The sequence below is a fragment of the Acipenser ruthenus genome, chromosome 56 (assembly GCF_902713425.1).
Source record: "Acipenser ruthenus chromosome 56, fAciRut3.2 maternal haplotype, whole genome shotgun sequence".
Taxonomy (NCBI): domain Eukaryota; kingdom Metazoa; phylum Chordata; class Actinopteri; order Acipenseriformes; family Acipenseridae; genus Acipenser; species Acipenser ruthenus.
The window spans coordinates 2,926,965-2,949,737 of NC_081244.1; the positions used below are offsets into that span (position 1 = coordinate 2,926,965).

The 22,773-nt window shown below is 41.5% G+C and overlaps 2 protein-coding genes across 2 annotated transcripts; both read right to left on the reverse strand.

The window, feature by feature from the left end:
* Positions 1–2,046: 2,046 nt before the first annotated feature.
* rhoac (ras homolog gene family, member Ac) lies at positions 2,047–13,245 on the reverse strand. Its single transcript, XM_034919473.2, has 5 exons — positions 13,042–13,245; positions 10,870–11,027; positions 7,901–8,021; positions 5,284–5,414; positions 2,047–3,908 (listed from the first exon to the last, which is right to left on the reverse strand). Exons 2-5 carry the CDS (start codon positions 11,023–11,025, stop codon positions 3,735–3,737), a joined length of 582 nt encoding a protein of 193 aa, XP_034775364.2. The 5' UTR covers positions 11,026–11,027; positions 13,042–13,245; the 3' UTR covers positions 2,047–3,734.
* A 2,965-nt stretch (positions 13,246–16,210) lies between these two features.
* ndufb11 (NADH:ubiquinone oxidoreductase subunit B11) lies at positions 16,211–18,905 on the reverse strand. Its single transcript, XM_034007156.3, has 3 exons — positions 18,661–18,905; positions 17,682–17,812; positions 16,211–16,433 (listed from the first exon to the last, which is right to left on the reverse strand). The coding sequence occupies exons 1-3, from the start codon at positions 18,844–18,846 to the stop codon at positions 16,301–16,303; spliced, it is 450 nt and encodes a 149-aa protein (XP_033863047.3). The 5' UTR covers positions 18,847–18,905; the 3' UTR covers positions 16,211–16,300.
* Between the last annotated feature and the right edge of the window lie 3,868 nt (positions 18,906–22,773).

Genomic DNA, 22,773 nt, shown 5'->3' on the forward strand with positions numbered 1-22,773 from the left:
TGCAGATTTAATTTTGTTTTATTTTATTTATAAGAATCTTTAGGGGTGCCAATAATTCTGACACCTATCTTTTGTATTAGAATAAAATAATATGATTTTCCCATATATTTGAGCATACAATATAGCTCATTACCTGTGTTGTTTATTTTATACAGCCTTTTTTGCTCATCTTTATCAATGGTGCTAATAATTTTGGAGGTGACATTATATATATATATATATATATATATATATATATATATATATATATATATAATCTCAAACAAAACACAACCAGTGCCCCCCTCCAGTTTAAAATAGTGCCTTGTCAAACATTTGGCAATTTCAAACAATAGGGCTTGAAATATATTCATATAACACAATTTAAAAATCACTATCAAAATATCATGCAAATAAAAGCCACTGCATACATTACATTTTAAACAAATAAGGCATTCTACTACACTGTGTTTCCATATCTTTAAAAGGGATCCGGGTCTTTGTTATAATCCTGGTCTAAATGGTTTAATTTAGGGGTGGGCATCGATATGAAAATTGTATATCGATATCAACGCATATTTCGATACTGATATCTATAATATCGAAGTCTTCGAAAACACAGAAAAATATAATAACACAAATGCAATATGTGACATACATATACATATAGACATTAACAGATATTTACATAGAAAAGCAATAACTTACTTTAACTTAGTGGTGCTTTGCTTCACAATATCCATGGAGAAAAACAAGGTCTTGTTATATTGTCTTACTATTCCATGCCATCATCAGCCACCTCAAAACTGAAATTTTCTATACTTCACTGCGCAGGCTAGCCAATCCACAAGTAATTAAATCTTCTCTGCATATAACTGCACGACACATCTAAAAGTATTAAGTACGGTGTCATGCTGAATGGTGCATTATTTTGAGATGTGTTTTGTTGTTTTAAAAGTACATCTCATTTAAGAACATAAAAACATAAGAAAGTTTACGAGAGGAGGCCATTCGGCCCATCTTGCTCATTTGGTTGTTAGTAGCTTATTGATCCCAGAATCTCATCAAGCAGCTTCTTGAAGGATCCCAGGGTGTCAGCTTCAACAGCATTACTGGGGAGTTGGTTCCAGACCCTCACAATTTCACATTTTAAAAATACATTAATTACAGTGTAAGGAAATGGAAAAAATGCAATGAACCACACTGACGCATGTGCATATCTCACAATAATCCCTATAGTGCTTAATGCAGCTATATATATATATATATATATATATATATATATATATATATATATATATATATATATATATATAAATCAACTTTTTCCTGTTTATTATGGTTTTCTTTTGTTGTATTAAGTTTGTTTTTAGGTGTGTATCCCTTTAAAAAAGACAGTCCTGTTACTTCATTAGTTGATGCGGGAACTTTTTGAAAACAGGATATTTCCGGTAAGGGATTAGCTGGTGAGAGGAAACAGGTGAAAAGTTTTTTCTTGATTTACAGCTATTGAATGTTTGAAATACATTTGTTCTTAGAAAAGAAAAATGCCAATCAATGGAATAAAATGGTTAAATAATACTTTATGTGTGATGTTTGCCTACGAGACTAACAATGACTGGTATGTATAGGGTTTGTTGTATCTTGACATAAAATAAACTTGATTGCACTGAGTTTGTATTTTTAGCAGTATTAGCAATAAAAAATATGTCTCTGCGAGAGTACAGTTTTTTTTATTTTTTTATCCCAGGATATCGCAATATGGAAATTATTGATATCAAAATATCAATATTGGTGCCCACCCCTAATATAATTGAACCAATTAAACCTCCATCCAGACCCTGAAGTAGTTCATTGTCTCATTTTACCTGTTAAACCTGGACTGGAATGGCCCTCCAGGACACCCCTGCACTAGACCATGTTAACCATTTATTTTATTTTTTTATAAGAGGGAAAAAAAACACACTTTGTTAATAGATACTCTTGAGCTGTTTTATACCCTAAAAACATTTTTTTTTTATTTAAAATACTTTTAAAAAGCAATAACTGAAGAAATTCCTAGATGCACTTGTACAAAAGGGAAAGTTATGCACAGTAGATTTAAAAAAGTTATCTTGTTTAATATTAATATATATTTGTTTTAATTTTTTATTTTTTTTTTAAAGGTAGGATTTCTAGAGTGCAAGAGGGTATTACTGATACAGTACAAGCCAGTAGAATTCCACGCAGGGTTAAATATACAGAGTAATAGTAGAAAAACACAAAGTGAGGCAGACGTCAATGTAGGGGCGTGTGCCAGGGAAGTGTGGGCACTGGGAGCGCAGAGTCCAACAACACACCGGCATGAAAATGTGACCAGTTTCCAACGAAGAGCCTTTTATATAAGCTATTCCTAAAAAGCACAGTAAAATAGGTTTCATTATTATCGCCCTAATCCCCCAGATTCTTCTTATTTCTGTTTTAAAAACCTTCATCACTGCAGCATGCGTTGTTTGGGAATGTTTATGAAGTGGTCTTTATGCACTGCGCGAATGCTGCAGGCTCACGTAGCTGTCTTAAACTGCACAAGCCAGGAACAGACAGTACATCACTCAGCAGGGCAGGTCTGGTTAGACACACACAATGAGAACCGTGGCTTTAAAACCCAGTTAGTAAGGATGAGTAAAGGCTTAACAAACTTGCGCATGGTTTTGAAGGGAAAATCAAAACACTTCCATTTCCGACTATAAACAGTACAGTATCATATATTCCCATCACCTATCCAGTTCAATTCAGTGCCTTTAACCGTTTTTCAACCCTGATAGACCAGAGCTGGTGTCACAATTGTGTATCTAATTTCAGGGATGAAAGTAAAGATTTATGAAAGTGTACAGGATTTGGGCATACACAGGTATTTTAAGACAGGAGGAAAAGCTTAGGAAAGACAGTTTAGAGGAAAACAGAAACATTTCATCACAGCTTACACAGAAACATCAGCTACTTTACATCCCTGTAATTGGACCCTGATATTTTATTTCAAATAATAATAATAATAATAATAATAATAATAATAATAATAATTAAACCAGTTGTGAGGGCTACACACTGTCCTATGTCATTGCTCTTACAGTACGGTGTTTGCAATCATTCTGAGCGCTTCTGGGCTGCTACAAGATTGAGTTTTTTTCTCTTACTAACTTTTGAGTTTGTCTGGAGAATCCTAAGTGCTTTGACTGAACAGCCTTCCTCAGTGCATTCAAATCACGTGTCATTGTGACCTTTCAACTAGCCCCTCCTACTCTCTGTCTACTTAGATGTAAAGGAGGTGGCAGAGTTATATGGGGGACACATGATTTTAATGGAATGAGGAAGGCTGTTCAGTCCTGACAAAGGACTTTCCAGACAAGCTAAAGGTAAACTCAAAGCCAGGAAAAGGCAGGTTTGGAGAGTAAAAACGATTATAACAGAATCCAGAACTATTCAGAATCACTGAACACATGTTAAAAAAATGAAATGAAATTTGAAGCTACTTAAGAGTCATATGCTGTGTGAAAAGGGTTAGCTAGCACCAAACTCAACCAGAGGGGAGAGGGGATCTGGGGGAGGGCGGTGCTGCATTATAAGAGCCCCTCAAGACGGTATAAAGGCCTGAAGTTCAGCACCTGTTTGAGTACGTTTCTGCGCCAGCTCTTTCAATCAGGGTAGCTGGTGAGTGGGGAAGGCGAATGACAGAAGAATGAAGCTGGTACATTTCTGCTGGCTGCTGTTCTTCTCTTCTATAGTAAGAGGCACCCGTTCTTCCTCCTGCTCTTCTTGGCCTGCAGTGCGGCGCGTGTGGCCATCTCGAACACCTCCCTCACCCCATCCTTTGTCTTGGCAGAGCACTCCAGGTATCCGTATGCGTTGATCCTGTTAGCCATGTCCCGGCCCTCCTCGGGCTTCACCGGCTCCTGAGGGGAGAGAGGCAGGAAGAGGACTCAGGAGCTGAGGGAAACTAAGGGGGATCTCAATGCAAACATGGCTTCTCTTGAGAACTACAACCCAGCCCTGGCACGATGAGAGAAGCACACAGACATCCATTCCCAACTGCTGGAAGCAGTGCTCTAAGAAATCCAGCAGGCACAGATATTCAAGTGCTCCTGAATAAGACAATTCTACACCCATCTGTACTCTGCACAGGTAGACAGGAAGCAGGCTTCATTGTGTCTGATAAATGCTCTCTTGCTCTCTATTGGTATTTTAAGAGCTACGCAAGGTATAGAAACATCAACAATGCCTGTCCCTTTCTTTTTATTGTGTTGCATTTTTTTGGTTCTAATCAAATATCTAAAAACCTAATAAAATCGACGCATTGAGAACGTTTAAGTATTCAAAAGTAACTGAAAACATGTGCATATTGTTATACATAGTAATACGATACATGCATTGAGCAAACTACCATTAGAAACCAAGATTTTATTATTAGATTCTTCCGTTTCTCATCAAAACTCAAATACCAACGTGAAAAGAAAAGCATGTGTTTCTGGTTAGCTACCTACAAAACAGGGCACCAGGGTGATTATTTGATGAGTGAATGCTTAATTGGGGCTCGCAAAATGAAAGCCATCAATAATGTCTTAGTTTCTATGGATGTGTTGGGGTTGATATATGCATTTAAAGGGATTGATATCTATAGCTAAAGGGACTGACACATTTTAGGCATGTAAAGGAATTTACATCTGTAGAAAATGGGACTAGCACATCTTTTCACTTTATGTGCTTCTCATGGGGAAACATTCATTATGTCTTAAAAGGAATGTCAGTTGTAACTTGGGTGCTGTGCCACACAGAGGTACTTCTGGACAGCATGATAAGGTAAGAAACTGGGCATTCAGGAACCTGGTAGTAACATAATTAAGGCTATGAAACTTGCCTTTAAGCAAAAGAGAACACTTTCTATGACACTGTCAGGGAGAGGCCCCTGCACTCTTTTGTGATAAGCAGTTGGGTATAGAAGTTGCGGGGGTTCTCAGTCTTTGCTTGAGACGCCTTTCATCATGGCGATTCTGTGTGCTGAATCTGAGGGCCTCTCCTGGGACTCTACCCTTTTGTGTGCGCATGTCTCTGTTTGAATCCTGGGGTTCCAAGAATGTAAATTTAAATAAAGAGTTTTTCAGATATGTGTACCTGCTTCATCTTGGTGAATGTTTAATAATGTCCCTGTTTCTCTGGCTGCGTACCTGCTTCATCTTGGTGAATGTTTAATAATGTCCCTGTTTCTCTGGCTGCGTACCTGCTTCATCTTGGTGAATGTTTAATAATGTCCCTGTTTCTCTGGCTGCGTACCTGCTTCATCTTGGCGAGCTCGCGCCTCGTGTGGTCGTCGTTGCGCAGGTCCTTCTTGTTCCCAACCAGGATGATGGGCACATTGGGGCAGAAGTGCTTCACCTCAGGGGTCCACTTCTCAGGGATGTTCTCTGTCAAACACATAGCACAGGGGACAGCGGTTTAGCAAGGCTGCCCTAACCTACGTTGATGTGGTATAAAAAGCAAAGCGAGGATGTGCTGCAGCAACCAGCTTTGTTTGCAGGAACAAGCAGTCCATCTTTAACTCTCTAAACCCCAGAACACCCGTGAGCGCCCAACCTGTAGATTACTGGAACGCCCGCCAGCGCCCATGTTTTTGTTCAGGCGCTGCAATAATCATTATTGTATCAACACGCTCAAATCAGTCTTCCGTATACACAGAAGAGTAGGGGTGGGTTTTAGTTTAGTAAATTAGTACTCGAGCACTAATTTATTACTCGAAAAAATGTCAATAATATCTCTTCATGATTGCATGTTCAATATATTGTAGCGACCCATCAGTTCTGGTCCTGTGCATTCACGCTATCTGTACTGTTCCAGGGTGGGACCATACCACTAGTTTCGGTAGTGTGGGTGTGTGGGTGTGATGTTGGGTACGGACCATGTCATCTAGACACCCCCCCCCCCCTCTCCCATGACAGTAGTGGTCTACTCTCTTCTCTGTGTGTGAGGAGACTGATAGAGCCAGTGTGTGTGGAATAGAGCGAGCGAGAAAGTGAACGAGTTCTTAGGACAGAGACAGGATGAAGGATTTATTATTTTTGTGGTATGATCCTGAGCCAAACACGGACCCTGTTTAATTAATAAAGTAGTTTTGTTAGGGCCTGAATCCCGTCTCCGTCTCCTGCTTTGAGTCTCAAGACCAGGGGTCGTTACAATATTTTATTCACCTATACCACCTTAACACGGAAGTCATTTTGACAGGTTCAGGTTTTCAAATTTAAATTACTCTGCATGTCTGAAAGTTATGTGGTTGTCCGTTTATGACTTTTCCTAAATAAATACCCCGACGGCGTCTGAAAGGCAGGATCACGAAAATAAGGAAGTTGTAAGCCCGCCCACCTAGCAACAAAGCCGTAATTCTGACTGACTTTAATACATGTTTTTATTTTGAATATAACCTACAATTTGAATAAAAGCAATAAAGAAAATCACAGAAAAAAACAATGACCTGGATAAAATAAAAAAATAAAAACTTGTAATTATAGATTTGTCATGGCTTTTGAGTTATGTTTATTTGATTAAAACAGGCGAAAATTCAAAGGAATCTACAGAAAGGTTCTTTAATTATTCTGGGATCTAAAGGGTTAAATACAGTACAGCCCACAAAACATAGCTAAATATGTTTAACATACAGCCCTTATGGGCGTTAATTAATAAAAGTGTATTTTCAGTTTTTAAACACAGAGGATGGTCTTGCATTGACCGAAACGTTTGCACTTTTTCACTCCTGTAAAATACCCTGTTCCTAGCCCTGAGGGCGCTGTGTTCAGTGGAGATGCAGTAATACCCTGCTCCTAGCCCTGAGGGTGCTGTGTTCAGTGGAGATGCAGTAATACCCTGCTCCTAGCCCTGAGGGTGCTGTGTTCAGTGGAGATGCAGTAATACCCTGCTCCTAGCCCTGAGAGCACTGTGTTCAGTGGAGATGCAGTAATACCCTGTTCCTAGCCCTGAGGGTGCTGTGTTCAGTGGAGATGCAGTAATACCCTGTTCCTAGCCCTGAGAGCGCTGTGTTCAGTGGAGATGCAGTAATACCCTGTTCCTAGCCCTGAGAGCGCTGTGTTCAGTGGAGATGCAGTAATACCCTGTTCCTAGCCCTGAGGGTGCTGTGTTCAGTTGAGGTGCAGTAATACCCTGCTCCTAGCCCTGAGGGTGCTGTGTTCAGTTGAGGTGCAGTAATACCCTGCTCCTAGCCCTGAGGGTGCTGTGTTCAGTGGAGATGCAGTAATACCCTGCTCCTAGCCCTGAGGGTGCTGTGTTCAGTGGAGATGCAGTAATACCCTGCTCCTAGCCCTGAGGGTGCTGTGTTCAGTTGAGGTGCAGTAATACCCTGCTCCTAGCCCTGAGGGTGCTGTGTTCAGTGGAGATGCAGTAATACCCTGCTCCTAGCCCCGAGGGTGCTGTGTTCAGTGGAGATGCAGTAATACCCTGTTCCTAGCCCTGAGAGCGCTGTGTTCAGTGGAGATGCAGTAATACCCTGCTCCTAGCCCTGAGGGTGCTGTGTTCAGTGGAGGTGCAGTAATACCCTGTTCCTAGCCCTGAGGGTGCTGTGTTCAGTGGAGATGCAGTAATACCCTGCTCCTAGCCCTGAGGGTGCTGTGTTCAGTTGAGGTGCAGTAATACCCTGTTCCTAGCCCTGGGGGCACTGTGTTCAGTGGAGATGCAGTAATACCCTGCTCCTAGCCCTGAGGGTGCTGTGTTCAGTGGAGATGCAGTAATACCCTGCTCCTAGCCCTGAGGGTGCTGTGTTCAGTTGAGGTGCAGTAATACCCTGCTCCTAGCCCTGAGGGTGCTGTGTTCAGTGGAGATGCAGTAATACCCTGCTCCTAGCCCTGGGGGTGCTGTGTTCAGTTGAGGTGCAGTAATACCCGCTCACCTAAGCTGTCAGGGCTGTCGATGGAGAAGCACATGAGGATGACGTCGGTGTCGGGGTAGGACAGCGGTCTGAGGCGATCGTAATCTTCTTGCCCAGCCGTGTCCCACAGGGCCAGCTCCACCTGCACGGGAAGTAGATTTATTACAACCTGCCTGACACGGGACTGACACACCCTCAAAGCACTCCACAGATTATTTCATGAAAAAAAAAAATGGTTAGGTGTATTTGGAATAAATATACTGTTTCATACTGTTTAAATCCAAAAGCCGTCCTGTTTCAGAAGTGGAAATCGAGTGGAAAGAGCCGTCGTTAACTAAAGGCACTATGGTGGGAGAGACAAGTGTGTGGCACAGTAGTTTTAAACCTGACTTATATATATATATAAATAAATGTAGGACAGCAACAATTCAAAGTAAATGTTGATAGGCATGAAAGTTTACAAACGTTTTGCTCGCCTTTGTTTTAGGCACATTTCCACTTTTCACGGATGAATTGTTTAGTTTATTTTTGTTCGCTTGAAAGTTAAAATAACATAACTCCTCCAGCATCCAACGACCCTGATATTCTTACTGCAAGCTTTGTTTACCTGTGACAGTTTCCTATTGTACCAAAAACAGTCCCCTGAAGAGTGTGTTTTTCTCAGAGAAGACGAGGGTCACATGCAGAGCTCTGCAAGACCACAACCAGTTTGACAAGAAACACAACACTGATAACTCAAAATGGAGAATTATTTTTGTTACATAAATATATAAGTAGAGAGAGAGAGAGTGAAATTTTACGGTCATTAATATGGCGATTATTAGATAGACTTGCGAGAACATTTTTAAATAAATGATCATATATTATGGTCTATAATTTTATGTGGCCTACACAAATAGTTTGTAGTTGCTGTTTTTAATTTTGCATAAGGTAACAATACGGTGATATACAGTATTGCACTACAGAGTGCCACCCGGCAGGCATCGTTATCAGATAACTCCCCAGCAGAGGTACTCCTGTGGTATCAGTGAGGTAGATTCAGTTATCCTGTCAGTTAACATGTCCAGCTGCTGTCCTCAATGAATAAAGCTTGCTTGCGGCCATTGCTACTTGTAACCAGCGCTGGTCCTCATAATCCCAAAGGTAATAACGTGAATTTACAGGTTACAAAATAGTTGTGTAAACGTATATAGCAAAATCAAGTTAATTCTGTAAGATGCAAGGTGTGTATAATAAAAGTTTGTTGCATTAACGAGCCGGTTACCATGTTCAGCATGCACAGTGTGACACACCTGGAAATGCACGGACAGACAGACACATACGATTAGGCAAAATTGTAAAACTGAAGAAAAAAAAAACATTACGTTAACATTTTTATCTGTAAAGTCTGTATTTACTGTAAATTTTAAAAAAAATTAAATAAACTATAGAACAGAGATCTTTTATTTAACGTAATGTAATCAAACTAACGGTTAAGGGTTACCTATAAAACATTGTTGGATTGTAGCTCTCCAGGACCAGGGTTGGCCAGCCCTGTGTTAACGTAACATTATTCAGCAGGTTTCATTCGAATTTATGAAGCAACATTTTTTAATTTTATAGGGTGATGCAAAAGTTTTGGCCATAGCTGTATGTATATACTGCATCTCTGTGAGTGGAGGAGACTATTCTGGGAATGGACGAGTCTGGGATGGGAAAATTAAGGGAAAAAGCTCTTCTAAATGTCAGCTCAGCAGACCATGTAACTGTGCACTCTGCTGTCTGAACATACCTGTTAGTGTTTTCTCTGTAACATATAATATTGTCTTGGTAATGGTAACTTACTTCAGTACCATAATATCTACAATAAGAAATACTGATATATTTGGCATTTAACACCGGCAGCTACCTCTGTATGTAAGTATGTAGGGTGTATGCATGTTTACCAGGGAAAGAAGCATGTTCCCCCTGAGGCCATGCATCTGAAAACACTGAAAAATATTATTTCAGTCATTGTATTCATTTTAAACAATATGACATTAAGTGTTTATTTTTTTTATCACAGGCATCAAATCTGCTTTCTGTGCTGATTTCTGGTTGTTTTCAACCTGTTAGCAATGATTGCTAGGGAGTAACGTCATAATTACAGGTTTTTGTTTTGTTTTTCCCTTTAATGATTGTAAACACAACGTGCAACAGCTAAGTATCACATGACATGGCATATATATGTTTATTATTATTATTATTATTTAAGGCTGGGGCAATGCCTAATTTTTCACTAGATATATCGTTCTCCAAACAAGCCGATGCATCGATTCATCAACGTTATGGAAGGGTAAAAAAAACGCAGTAATACATGTGGAGCTGTGGATTACTGTGTGACATTGCAAGTGAAGCCTTAAAAACTACTATGCATAGTCAATTGATTACATCAGTTTATGCATATAAAGTATTAATTAAATATGTTAAATTATTGTTTTTTACCTTATTCGTGTTGATTTGTACCAGCAAAATAAAAATAAACAGTTGTTTAAATCCACAACCAGCCAGAGTAACAACCAATCAAGAGAAAAACTACACAGGACATTTTAATAAAACGCAAAACATAAACAGCAGTGCGTTTCTAAAACGCACATGGACAACATTTCCCTTTTTCATCCCTATCCAATCATTTTGTTTATATTATGAAGTAGTTTTATGCAATGCAATGTGTAAAAATGGTTCCACTGCTCCCTGCATCCTTGTAGTGTACCAGCAGGACAGGGTTTTAGCTATCAGAACAGAGTGCAGACCAGCAAACGCTGTCATTGACACAAGGATCATCTAAAACATGACAATTTCAATGGAAGCTCCTGAGAATTAATAAGACTTTGATTTGAAAGAACAGTAAACCTACACATCACAGGAGCCCATACACAGTCCTCTTAGGCATTTAAACAAGGCTGTTTTGCAGGAGTATTGACTTTAGCCCCGACAGCCCCTCCTGAGTTAACCCTTCATGGGCGCCTCACCTGCTTGCTGTCCACCTCAATGTCTGCCACGTAGTTCTCAAAGACAGTGGGCACGTACACCTCTGGGAACTGGTCTTTACTGAACACAATCAGCAGGCAGGTCTTTCCACAAGCACCGTCCCCTACGATCACCAGCTTCTTACGAATCGCAGCCATGTCTACAGGAGCAGAGGAGAGGACAGGAGAGAGGAGAGGCTTCATTAGTGCTGCTGTTACACTCTCAACTTGATCAGAGTCTGCATGTGAAATACAGTGTGAGCTATACAATGTAGGGTAGCTAGCTTCCCTTTCATTTTATCAACCTTTGCATGTTAGAACATACTGGGAATATGTGTCACCGGTCATAAAAATCACTGCATGTATTTCTATAGAAGACATACAGCACTTAACTAACACGTATAAGTGCCCTGGATAAAGGCATCTGCCAAAATAAATTAATAATAATAATAATAATAATAATAATAATAATAATAATAATAATAATAATAATAGTATATCCCCTCCAGTCACTGTGTGTATAATTGTACAATGTTAAGTTTCCTATATTTTATAATGCATGTTTTTTTTTTGTTGTTGTTTAAGTTATGGCACGACAACATTTCAAAAATTTAAATAAAAAATCATGACATGGAAAAATCATTTTTAAATATTGTGATGAAATACTAAATAAGAAATAAATAAAGTATCTCACTGTATGTAAATGACACAAATTGCCCAGCACATTTATTTTTTTAAGTGGTTAAACATTTAGTTTAACTTTTAAACTATTAACACCCATAATACAGATGCATTGAATAGTCTGTATGTATTTGTAGTCTATTCCACATACACATCAATACTGAGTGGTTATGGGCATCCAGACTCCCTTAGGATAATGAAATGTAATTAACCACCCTAGTGCTGCTATCAGAGTCATGCCTCATTCTTTCCTATGCAACGTCAAAACAATCAGAGAAGGAGCGCTATGTGCGATCATAAGAAATTTGAATACACCGATCTGGGCTGGTATTGGGTCTTCTTTTACAAATCTGGTTACCCAGATTTTCCTGTATCTATGTACCACTACTTAAAATGAGGTAAAAATCATGCTCGTATACAAACATAAAATAAAATATCACGCATGAAAAAAAATGGAATTGCAGTTGAAATAAATACAATACTAGTGTTCACCTTATATATCAACTTTACACCCTTGTCAAATTGTTTCACACACTAGTATCACATTAGCTGTGTGGTATTACACGAATAATAATAATATCAACACGGTACCGCAACATTACAATGAAGTGACTGTGTTCACTCAGATTCAGCCGCAAACCGGAAATACAGATGCTGAACCGCGGCCTGACCGGAAAACATGTCATGCCACACTTAAATTCTTAAAACAAAAATACATATTATACAAGACAGAACATTGTGTGTGTGTGTGTGTGTAACACACATGTATATTGTATTTAAACGCTGTATATCCTGGGTAAAACTACTTTATTTTCTCTAACCACAGTAGTCCCGCCCACCGCCGAGAGCTCCCTGCCAAAAGGGCCTACGCGCCGCGCCCAAACCGCTCCGCTCACAAGAAAATAAATAAATAGAAAAATAATATCGTTTTATATATATATAAATATATATGAATGAAACATATTGTAATGTAGTTCAGGGTGAGAGCTCTCTCGTACACTTCGTCTACCCCTCCCCCACTTCTTTGTGTCGTATTCCTGGTCGCATATACGCTGTTCGGTCTCGAATACACAACAGGTTAAAGAAAATATATGCATACCTATGTATCAAAAACTAAATATAATTTCAAATAAGCCGAAATATAATCTGAAGTTGTTTTTATAAACGTGTAAAGAAAATAAAAATAAATAAAGCTTTCAATTGGACGTTTCTAATATATAATAATGTTTCTACTTGGGTCATTTTCTGGAATGTAAACGGAATTATAACTATGAAAGAGTAATTATAAACCCCGGAACAGGGCTGGCGTGGAAGTTACATAACTTTTCATTTTAAACTTTTGGGATGTTCTTTACATATATATATATATATAATTTGATAACCCTTCCTTTTCCATATTTCAAACTTTTCATTTCAACGAACCACCCCCAGAATATCAGCACTGTACAAGGTTATTTTCGAGTTGAAGTGAATATATGAGATTATTTTATTTACCGTTTTATTTTCTCGCTGTCACAATCTTCTTTTTTTTCCTTTTTCTTTTCCTGTCCGACTCTGAAGCCACCCCCCAGCTCAGTTGCCACGCCGATACCACCCGCCCACCGGGGATTAAAGCGAGCAATCAAAAGCAAATGTTTTATAAGTGGCAGGGGAACTGCCAACGACAGCGTACCGCTAGTCGACTTTTTTTTTTCAGAAGTGACAAGGAAAAGTGAAACAGGACCACTGGTTTCATTGTTGGCCACTATGTCCAATAAACGCCGAGTTTCTAATACGAGACAACTATGTTAGCCAATGAATTATCGTGAATATGAACGGTACGCCTCTATGTCGAATTACCCAACGTCAGTCCGAGAGAGACAAGAATCATCGAAACTGAGACCAAAAAACTGATGGGGTCGTGTTAGCACTGGAAGTCGTTGGCGGACCCTGCAACATTTGGTTTTTTAAAACAATATGAGACAATAATACTGTTATTGTCTCAAAACCCATATTTGATGACGCCATCTTGTGTGTTTCCTGAAAAATGTTATCAGTATAATACAAACAAAGTCCAACCCTGTTCCAAACTGTTTAATTGAATCAATTCTGTTGAATCCACTATTCTACACATACTGTAAAAACTATAACAGTTCTGTCTGTATTTGATTGCACAATGATATAACAGACCTGTCCCCATAATCCTGGGTCACTGAAGTAAAAAAAAAATAGTTCTCTACAATTTCTCCACCATTTACAGCTATTATAAATGTGCAGTTTTGAAAGAAACACATTTTATAGCAAACATGTTTTAATTTCAAAACACGGTATCTGATGCTACACTAGGTTAAAGAAAACACGAGCTATGCTTTTACATACTGGGCCACCTGGAGAGTGAAACTGTCCCCACCCCTTTCACTGGCTTCTTTCCTGCCAATAACCAATCAGCTGCTTCCCCTACTGACTGACATGCTTTCAGCCAGTAACATGACCCAGAAGACACTGCTGGGGTGGAATGACCCAGGGAGAACAAGTGCAAACAGATAAACCAAGAATCAGACACAGAAACCAAGAACTTCCTTTAACCTAAAGTAGCACCAGAAATCCTGCTTTAAAATAAAGATACCTGCATGCTGTAACATGTTTATTTTAAATAAGATACCTGCATGCTGTAACAGTGCAGGGGTCCCAGAATGTCTCCCCTGGTAAAGGCACGGCTGTGTGGTGTGCAGGGCGAGTCATAGAGTCAGGAGAGCGCAGGGGTCCCAGAGTGTCTCCCCTGGTAAAGGTATGGCTGTGTGGTGTGCAGGGCGAGTCATACGGTCAGGAGAGTGCAGGGGTCCCAGAATGTCTCCCCTGGTAAAGGCACGGCTGTGTGGTGTGCAGGGTGAGTCATACAGTCAGGAGAGCGCAGCGGTCCCAGAGTGTCTCCCCTGGTAAAGGCACGGCTGTGTGGTGTGCAGGGCGAGTCATACAGTCAGGAGAGCGCAGAGGTCCCAGAGTGTCTCCCCTGGTAAAGGCACGGCTGTGTGGTGTGCAGGGCGAGTCATACAGTCAGGAGAGCGCAGGGGTCCCAGAATGTCTCCCCTGGTAAAGGCACGGCTGTGTGGTGTGCAGGGCGAGTCATACGGTCAGGAGAGTGCAGGGGTCCCAGAATGTCTCCCCTGGTAAAGGCACGGCTGTGTGGTGTGCAGGGTGAGTCATACAGTCAGGAGAGCGCAGCGGTCCCAGAGTGTCTCCCCTGGTAAAGGCACGGCTGTGTGGTGTGCAGGGCGAGTCATACAGTCAGGAGAGCGCAGAGGTCCCAGAGTGTCTCCCCTGGTAAAGGCACGGCTGTGTGGTGTGCAGGGCGAGTCATACAGTCAGGAGAGCGCAGGGGTCCCAGAATGTCTCCCCTGGTAAAGGCACGGCTGTGTGGTGTGCAGGGCGAGTCATACGGTCAGGAGAGTGCAGGGGTCCCAGAATGTCTCCCCTGGTAAAGGCACGGCTGTGTGGTGTGCAGGGTGAGTCATACAGTCAGGAGAGCGCAGCGGTCCCAGAGTGTCTCCCCTGGTAAAGGCACGGCTGTGTGGTGTGCAGGGCGAGTCATACAGTCAGGAGAGCGCAGAGGTCCCAGAGTGTCTCCCCTGGTAAAGGCACGGCTGTGTGGTGTGCAGGGCGAGTCATACAGTCAGGAGAGCGCAGGGGTCCCAGAATGTCTCCCCTGGTAAAGGCACGGCTGTGTGGTATGCAGGGCGAGTCATACGGTCAGGAGAGTGCAGGCTGTGGTCTTTGCTGGGGATTCCACAGGAAGCATTGGCTCTGGCGCTCCCGCAGGGGAAAGAGTTAAATCATCAGGGTCCTTAAAGGGACCGTACTGGACAGGTGTCTGATGAGCTCAAGCAGACACCTACAAGGCTGTCTTTTGTACTCCAGGGGCCAGTAACTTGAATCAGCTATTGCTCCCTGTGGAATCCCCAGTGAAGAATGGAAGTGTACACTATCCTGACTGTATGACTCACCCTGCACACCACACAGCCATGCCTTTACCAAGAGGAACACTTAAGGGCCACTTAGATATTTAGTTAGAAGCACCATGAACACTTATGGAGTTCTGTAGTTATTGCATCAAAGAGGACAGCTGAAGAACCCACAAACCCTCAAAGGCTTGAATGAAATAACCACAGCACTCTATGAACAGTCAGGGTGTATTCTGTTTATATAACAAAGGACATAGAAAAGAAAGTTTGTTTAAACCAGAATTAAACAGATGAATTCACAGAATCACTATCCTTAGATGAAGCACTGCATCGGTTTAAAAAAACTCACTATAATTTGAACAGAGCGATTCATCCGGTCACTCTGAAGTTGGATTTGAACGAATGTAAATCAGACTCGGTAAGAAAAATATTCACTCAGGATCATTGAATATGATAAGGTTCTCAACCGAATAAAGATAGATGTACAGTATGATATACAGGTTGTGAATCCATCAGCGTTGCCTTTCTAAAGGTACATAATGCCATTTAGAAATAGCACATTATTACACTATTGAAGGTATTTTTTTCCAGTGTAGGTTTTGTCTAAAAAGATCCTTCTGCTGAAAAGAATATTTTGAAATGCAGGCGAAAACTGCCACTTCTTAGTTTGCATTGGGCATTACTTACTGTTAGATCCTACAAATAAAATAAAAGTTAAATAAAAATGATGTTCAAGAGACGTTTATTGGGAAGCTATATAACAAGTAAGTTGCACTGTTGAATTGTTCATTTCTGCACTGTGATCATGTCTGTAGTTACTTCTCCTCCTCTGCAGAGGGCAGGATGATCTTGCTGGGGTCATAGTAATTGCCATCAAGGACAGCGACCCCCTTGGCTTCTCTTTCTTTGATGAGTCTCTCGGCCTCCCGTCTAGCCCACTGTCTCATTCTGAAAAACAAAATTAAGATTCTGAATAAAAAGAAAAAAAAAAAAAAAGTACAGTGGCGTGCAAATGTATTAGAACACCCCATTGCATCTGTTTTCATTTGTTGTGAATATGAAATCAAACCACTGGAATTGAAAATCTTGGAAAATTGTTAAAATAGATTAATGATTGTCTAATTGAATTAATGATATGCAATTCATTTAAACTTTATAGAAGTTGTTTAAGATGCCTAATTAAAGAACAAAGTGGGCTGACATTTTCACCTATTGTTTCTGTATCACGGATTACTGAGTGGAAATTGAAATTCTCACACCCTGAGGATTTCATGCAGGTACGTATATAAAGGACCAATCTTCAGGTGTTCTAATACATCATGCTGTGATGAGAAGTGCGATCAGCTCATTCACAGCAGATTTACCACGGGCTTCATGACATTTCAATAATTAAACAAGGGAAGTTCTGAAACCCAGGACTAGGTGCTGGGGCAGTGAGTTTGTAACTCTGTAGATAACAAGGGATCAGTGCATTCTGGTGTTAAAATCACTGCCATTACAGTGGTTGTAGCTAGCACATTACTCTCATAGATGTTACCTGCCCAATCAGCACTGTATACAGGTCTCGCATGAAAGCAACATTATATTGCAAAAACACTTTCATTTGAAAAGATCTGCTACTACTCTGGGTTAAAGAAAGTTTGCAGTTTCCCTGGCAGGAAATCAGTTACGCTTGCACTGCCTAGGTCATTCCGTTTTCAGGGTCAAGCAGTCATTAGGGGAAGCAGCTGGTTGCTGTTTCAATGTCACTCTCCAGATGACCTTGGAAGTGTCTGGAGATTTCACTAACCAAGCGTAGTGCCAGAGCAAAGCATTACTGTAATCTGATTACATTTTACAGTAACTTGTAACTAACGATTCCTTTTTCAGACAGGTAACGATAAAATAACGTACTTCATTTTAGTTAGTTAAAAAAAGAAATCCTGGCTAATGCATAAAGTGCTTTCACAGTGCAGGTCAAACCTTACATGTCACATGAACACAATGTCTTGTTTCCATGTAAAAGGTTGCTGTAACTAGTCAGAATTGAACTGAATCAGATTCTTTTTAAAAGTAAAACATTGGCTATCATGTTTGAAAATGCCAATAAATGTTTGCTGAAACATCAAAACTACATATTTAAGCCCTGTACAGTAAATATGTGCATTGCATGGAGAATTGAAAACGTAGCTACAATCTTCTGAAATATTCACATACCCGTGGTCTGGTAGATAGTGGATGAAAGTGCCTCCGATCACTATAGCAACAGAGATTCCAAAGAAGAAGGCTACTTTCATGTTCCACACGTCCACTTGGGGGTCCTTGTGAAACCCATGGAAATCCCTGTTCTGAGGGGAGGAGAGAGGGGGCAACTTGAATCAGTTATTAAAGCGGATTCACTTTTAAATCACTTGAAATTGCCTTCCCAAATAAATTAAGTAATAAATAATATTGTCTTTGAAAAACACCAGAAGACAAGCTGTAATTTGGTACCCTACACTTAGACTTGTGTGCTTAACACAATTTGAGTAAGTTATCATAATCTAGTTAAAGAGAAAATTTAAAACAGGTAGATGTCTGTTTAAAAAAAATAAAAATGCTCCAAAACATACAAAGTAGCCTGTCCTCAAATGGGGACAATGGCACTTAATAGCTTCCCTCCCCAATAAAACACAGCTTTATTCCAGCTTTATTACAGCACAAGGTGTAAAAGATCAGGCTATTGTCAGAATGTACTAATTTTAAGGTCACCTGTCCTACTTTGCAGACATTATTTTTTTCTATTAATGTGAGTGTCATCATTAGCATTAGGAGACATAATCAATAATAAAAAATAAGTCTTATGTGCCCTTTATCCAGTATTGCGTCAGTTAGTTTTTTTTAAGATTACAACCTTAACCATGCTGGAACACTGTCTATTTTAAACAACCAAGCAATTTACACTGGACAGTCAACCAGGCCTACTAAAGTGAAAGAATGCAGAGGTGACAAAAAAAAAACAGACTGATAAACTGACACCAAAACATAACCAGCATACAAGACCACGTCATGATACCAAGTTAATTTATCATTTAATGGAATGTATCATTTGTATGTGAAATAAAATGTTGCCAATACAGAAATGGAGTAAACGCGTTGTATTGGAAAAGCAAAAACATTGAAAATGTATCGCTAGTCAGTGATGTCCTCGGCTCACCTTCTCGTACAAGCTGACCTCCACATGCCCGTGGTCGTCATTGTGCTCGGCGGGGCTCAGGCTGGACACTGCGGGGCTGCCCGCGGCTCCAGGAGACGGAGTCTGAGACACAAACCGGGCCCCGGCCACAGAGCCGAGTCGAACCCGGGACCAAGCGGGCAAAATCCGCACTAACCGAGAGGCCATCTCTCTTGCAAACAAACTCACTATCCGGAACCGGAAACAGTCGGCGGGGTTTCACTGTCGGTGGTGAAAAATAATCTTAAAGGGGTACGCCACTAATTATTGTCGGCGGCGAATTATTAATAGCAAATTCCAAATTCTTTGAAGAGATATTAGATTAACTATAAGAATTATACTATCATTAGAAAAAAAGTTAATGTATTTTAATCTCTCTCTCTCTCTCTCTCTCTCTCTCTCTCTCTCTCTCTCTCTCTCTCTCTATGTATGTATTGTATGTAAAAATAATGTGATATCTTGTAACAATTGTAGGTCGCCCTAGATAAGGGCGTCTGCGAATAAATTAATAAATAATAATAATAATAATAATAATAATAATAATAATAATAATATATTATTTTATTTTTTTCCTGCAGCATTTATAGGAAGAAATGTTGTTCGAATTTGAATGCCTGTTAAATTCGTTTTCAATAATTACAATTTCTAAAATAATAAAAAGCAATAGAAATATAATAATATATAAAAACAACAAAACAAAAAAAAGGTGCATTGGCCGGGAATCGAACCTGATCGGCCCGCGCCAATGGTAGCGCTAAACCACTACGTATACAATACGGTTTTTTTGATCACAGCACAGTTTGGCGCATTACCGTCCTCCTGCTGCGTGCATTGATTCACACCAAAGATCTACATAGACAAGATGATCAACTCCGCTGATTTAACACGAACTCCCGTCCGTGCCCAAGCGGTGCTTCATGGAAATCTAGATTCTAGAATTGCGGTAGCTAGTAACCTGGCCTGAAAAGAGCTCTTTATGGACGAAGTGCCGTCAGAAATTGCCACCGTCGTGCATATTCATAAACAGTCAAGACTGGGGCGTGATTTGGTTTGGTAATGTTGGGTTATTATTATTATTATTATTATTATTATTATTATTATTATTATTATTATTATTATTATTATTATTATTATTATTATTATATATTTCTTTATTATATTATTATATTGTAAATACAAGCTGATCATTTAAAAAAAAGAGACGTCTTTTTTAAATGAAGCAGTTGCTTTAATTAATAAGATAGATATACACAATATTTTTTAGTAATAGACACTATTTTCAATAATAGACATTGTATTTTTAATAATAGACACTTTTAATAATCTGTAAACAATACATATAAGGAGAAAGGATATGAAACAGGCTTCAACCTATGACAAGCTTCTTAAAGGAATGTATCTTTTTAAATGAAGCAGTTGCTATTAATTAATAGATACAGACAATAAATAGACAATGCATTTTTAATAACAGACGCTGTATTTTTAATAATAAGGCATACTTGCAGCTTTAGTATGCATGTTCATTTTCATTTTATGTATTGCTCTATTTTGTCCGAAACAATTTATATTTATCACAATTCAGTTCATCACACATTATGTCAATTCGTACAGATAAACATCAAAAACAGATATATAATTTATACAATAGATGCTGCTTATTAGCAACTCTGATAAAGACAATTTTTGGTTATTAACATTTTTACAGGAACTAATCCTATGCTATGGTTTTTCGCTTAACAACTTTCAGATTAAGACAACTTCCTGATGGCTATCAAGCAGCATCTACTGTATTTAAATAAAAAGTGGAAAATTGAAAAGGGAGTGTCACAAAGACGGCCGGAGTGGGTGGCGTCAGACCAGAAGCAGGAAATAAACAGACAGAGATTTGGGGTTTGGTGAAGCATTTAATAAACAGAACAGAAAATAAAAGGTTTGAAACAACAAAACACAGGACACGGCACTATACACCAAAATAAATAGACGAACAAAACGGACTAGACAGACAAACAAACACGGTGAGCAGATAACACTTATTATTTACTTAGATTTTACTTTTCTCCTTCTCTCTCTCCCGTTCTCCACTCACCGAACACCCAACCCTGAGTGAAAGAAACGTGCATCTATATATACTGTTGTGCTGGGATTCAATTACTAATTAATTATTCACTTGAATCCCAGCACGTGAATTAATTCTGTGCAACCCCGTGCTCACATATTACATTTAACCAGCACGTGAAGTGATTTGTGCTCTCCTGGTGCCTAAATACAAATCTACACTTTTTAAATACACGTGAAACACAGACCCGTTTATATCCCGTGTACCAATGACTATACACCAACATTAACACACGCACGCAACATACAACACATAATATGCACACAGGGGCAGGGCACATTGCCACATATACCCCCCCCCCCTGTGCAAAGCACACATGGCCTCAACGGCCACCTCCCCCCTTAAAAATCCAGCAGTCCAGGACAAAGTCTCGGGCTGGGAAGGGAGGCTTCAGTGGGCCCATGGCTGGCCATGCGGTCAGCACCCCTGCCGGTAGTGGCACGGCTGACAGCATGCTGGTCCATTCCTGCAGCGAAACTGCTGCTGGGGAAAGTGGTCTCCTGACCTCTCCCCCTGTCTTTGTAGCCGGTAGCTCCCTTTGGTGGGGCTCCGACCACAGTACTTCCAGCAGCAAAGAAGCTGCAGTGGGAGTAGGTCTCCTGACCTCCCCCACGATCTCCGGCAGCAAAACTGCTGCTGGGGTTGGTGGTCTCCAGACCTCCTCCCCCTTCTTCGTGGCCGACAGCTCCCCTTTCTGGGGCTCCGGCCACCGTACTCCCTGTGGTGGAGGTACGGGAAGCAGAGACAGCTCCTGCTGTTCTGCTTCTGGCAGTGGCGGAGGCAGAGGCAGCTCCTGCTCCTCTGCTCCTAGTGGCAGAGGCAGCTCCTGCTGCTCTGCTCCTTGCGGTGGTGGAGGCAGAGGCAGCTCCTGCTCCTCTGCTCCTAGTGGAGGAAGCGGTGGAGGTGGCGGAGGCAGAGGCAGCTCCTGCTGCTCTGCTCGTTGCGGTGGTGGTGGCGGAGGCAGAGGCAGCTCCTGCTCCTCTGCTCCTGGCGGTGGTGGAGGCAGAGGCAGCTCCTGCTCCTCTGCTCCTAGTGGAGGAACCGGTGGAGGTGGAGGAGGCAGAGGCAGCTCCTGCTGCTCTGCTCCTTGCGGTGGAGGCAGAGGCCATGGGGCTGATGCTGGCCACTCAGAGGGAGGCTGTGGCGGTGCTGGCTCCCTCTGCTGTGGCGGCTGGGCTGGTGTGCGCCGTGCTCCCTTCAGCAGCATAAATAGAGGCTGCTGGGGGACACCAGCATCCTGCCCTTCTCCCCCCCAGAAAAATTCAGGGGGTTGCGCCTGTAACTCCTCCCCTTCTGGCTCTTGGGACGGCAGCGATGGCTCCTCCCCCTTTAGCTCTCGGGATGGCAGCAGCAGGTGAACCAACAGGTATTCTCCCTCTGCTGGCAGCTTGGGTCCTAGGGCTGTGGAAGCCCCGACTTCCCTCTCTTCGGGCTGTGGACGCACCGACTCCTCCCTTTTGGGCTGTGGACGCACCGACTCCTCCCTTTTGGGCTGTGGACGCACCGACTCCTCCCTTTTGGGCTGTGGACGCACCGACTCCTCCCTTTTGGGCTGTGGACGCACCGACTCCCCCCTCTTGGGCTGTGGACGTTCGGGCTCCCCCCACTCAGGCGTAGGACGTTCGGTCTCCTCCCACTCAGGCGTAGGACGTTCAGGCTCCTCCCACTCAGGCGTAGGACGTTCAGGCTCCTCCCGCTTGGGCTGTGGACGCTCAGGCTCCTCCCGCTCGGGCTGTGGACGCTCAGGCTCCTCCCGCTCGGGCTGTGGACGCTCAGGCTCCTCCCGCTTGGGCTGTGGACGCTCAGGCTCCTCCCGCTTGGGCTGTGGACACTCAGGCTCCTCCCACTCGGGCTGTAGACGCTCTGGCTCCTCCCGCTCGGGCTGTGGACGCTCTGGCTCCTCCCGCTTGGGCTGTGGAGGCAAAACCAGCAGGCATTCTTCCTCTGCTGGTGGAGACGGGGACAGCAGACATTCTTCC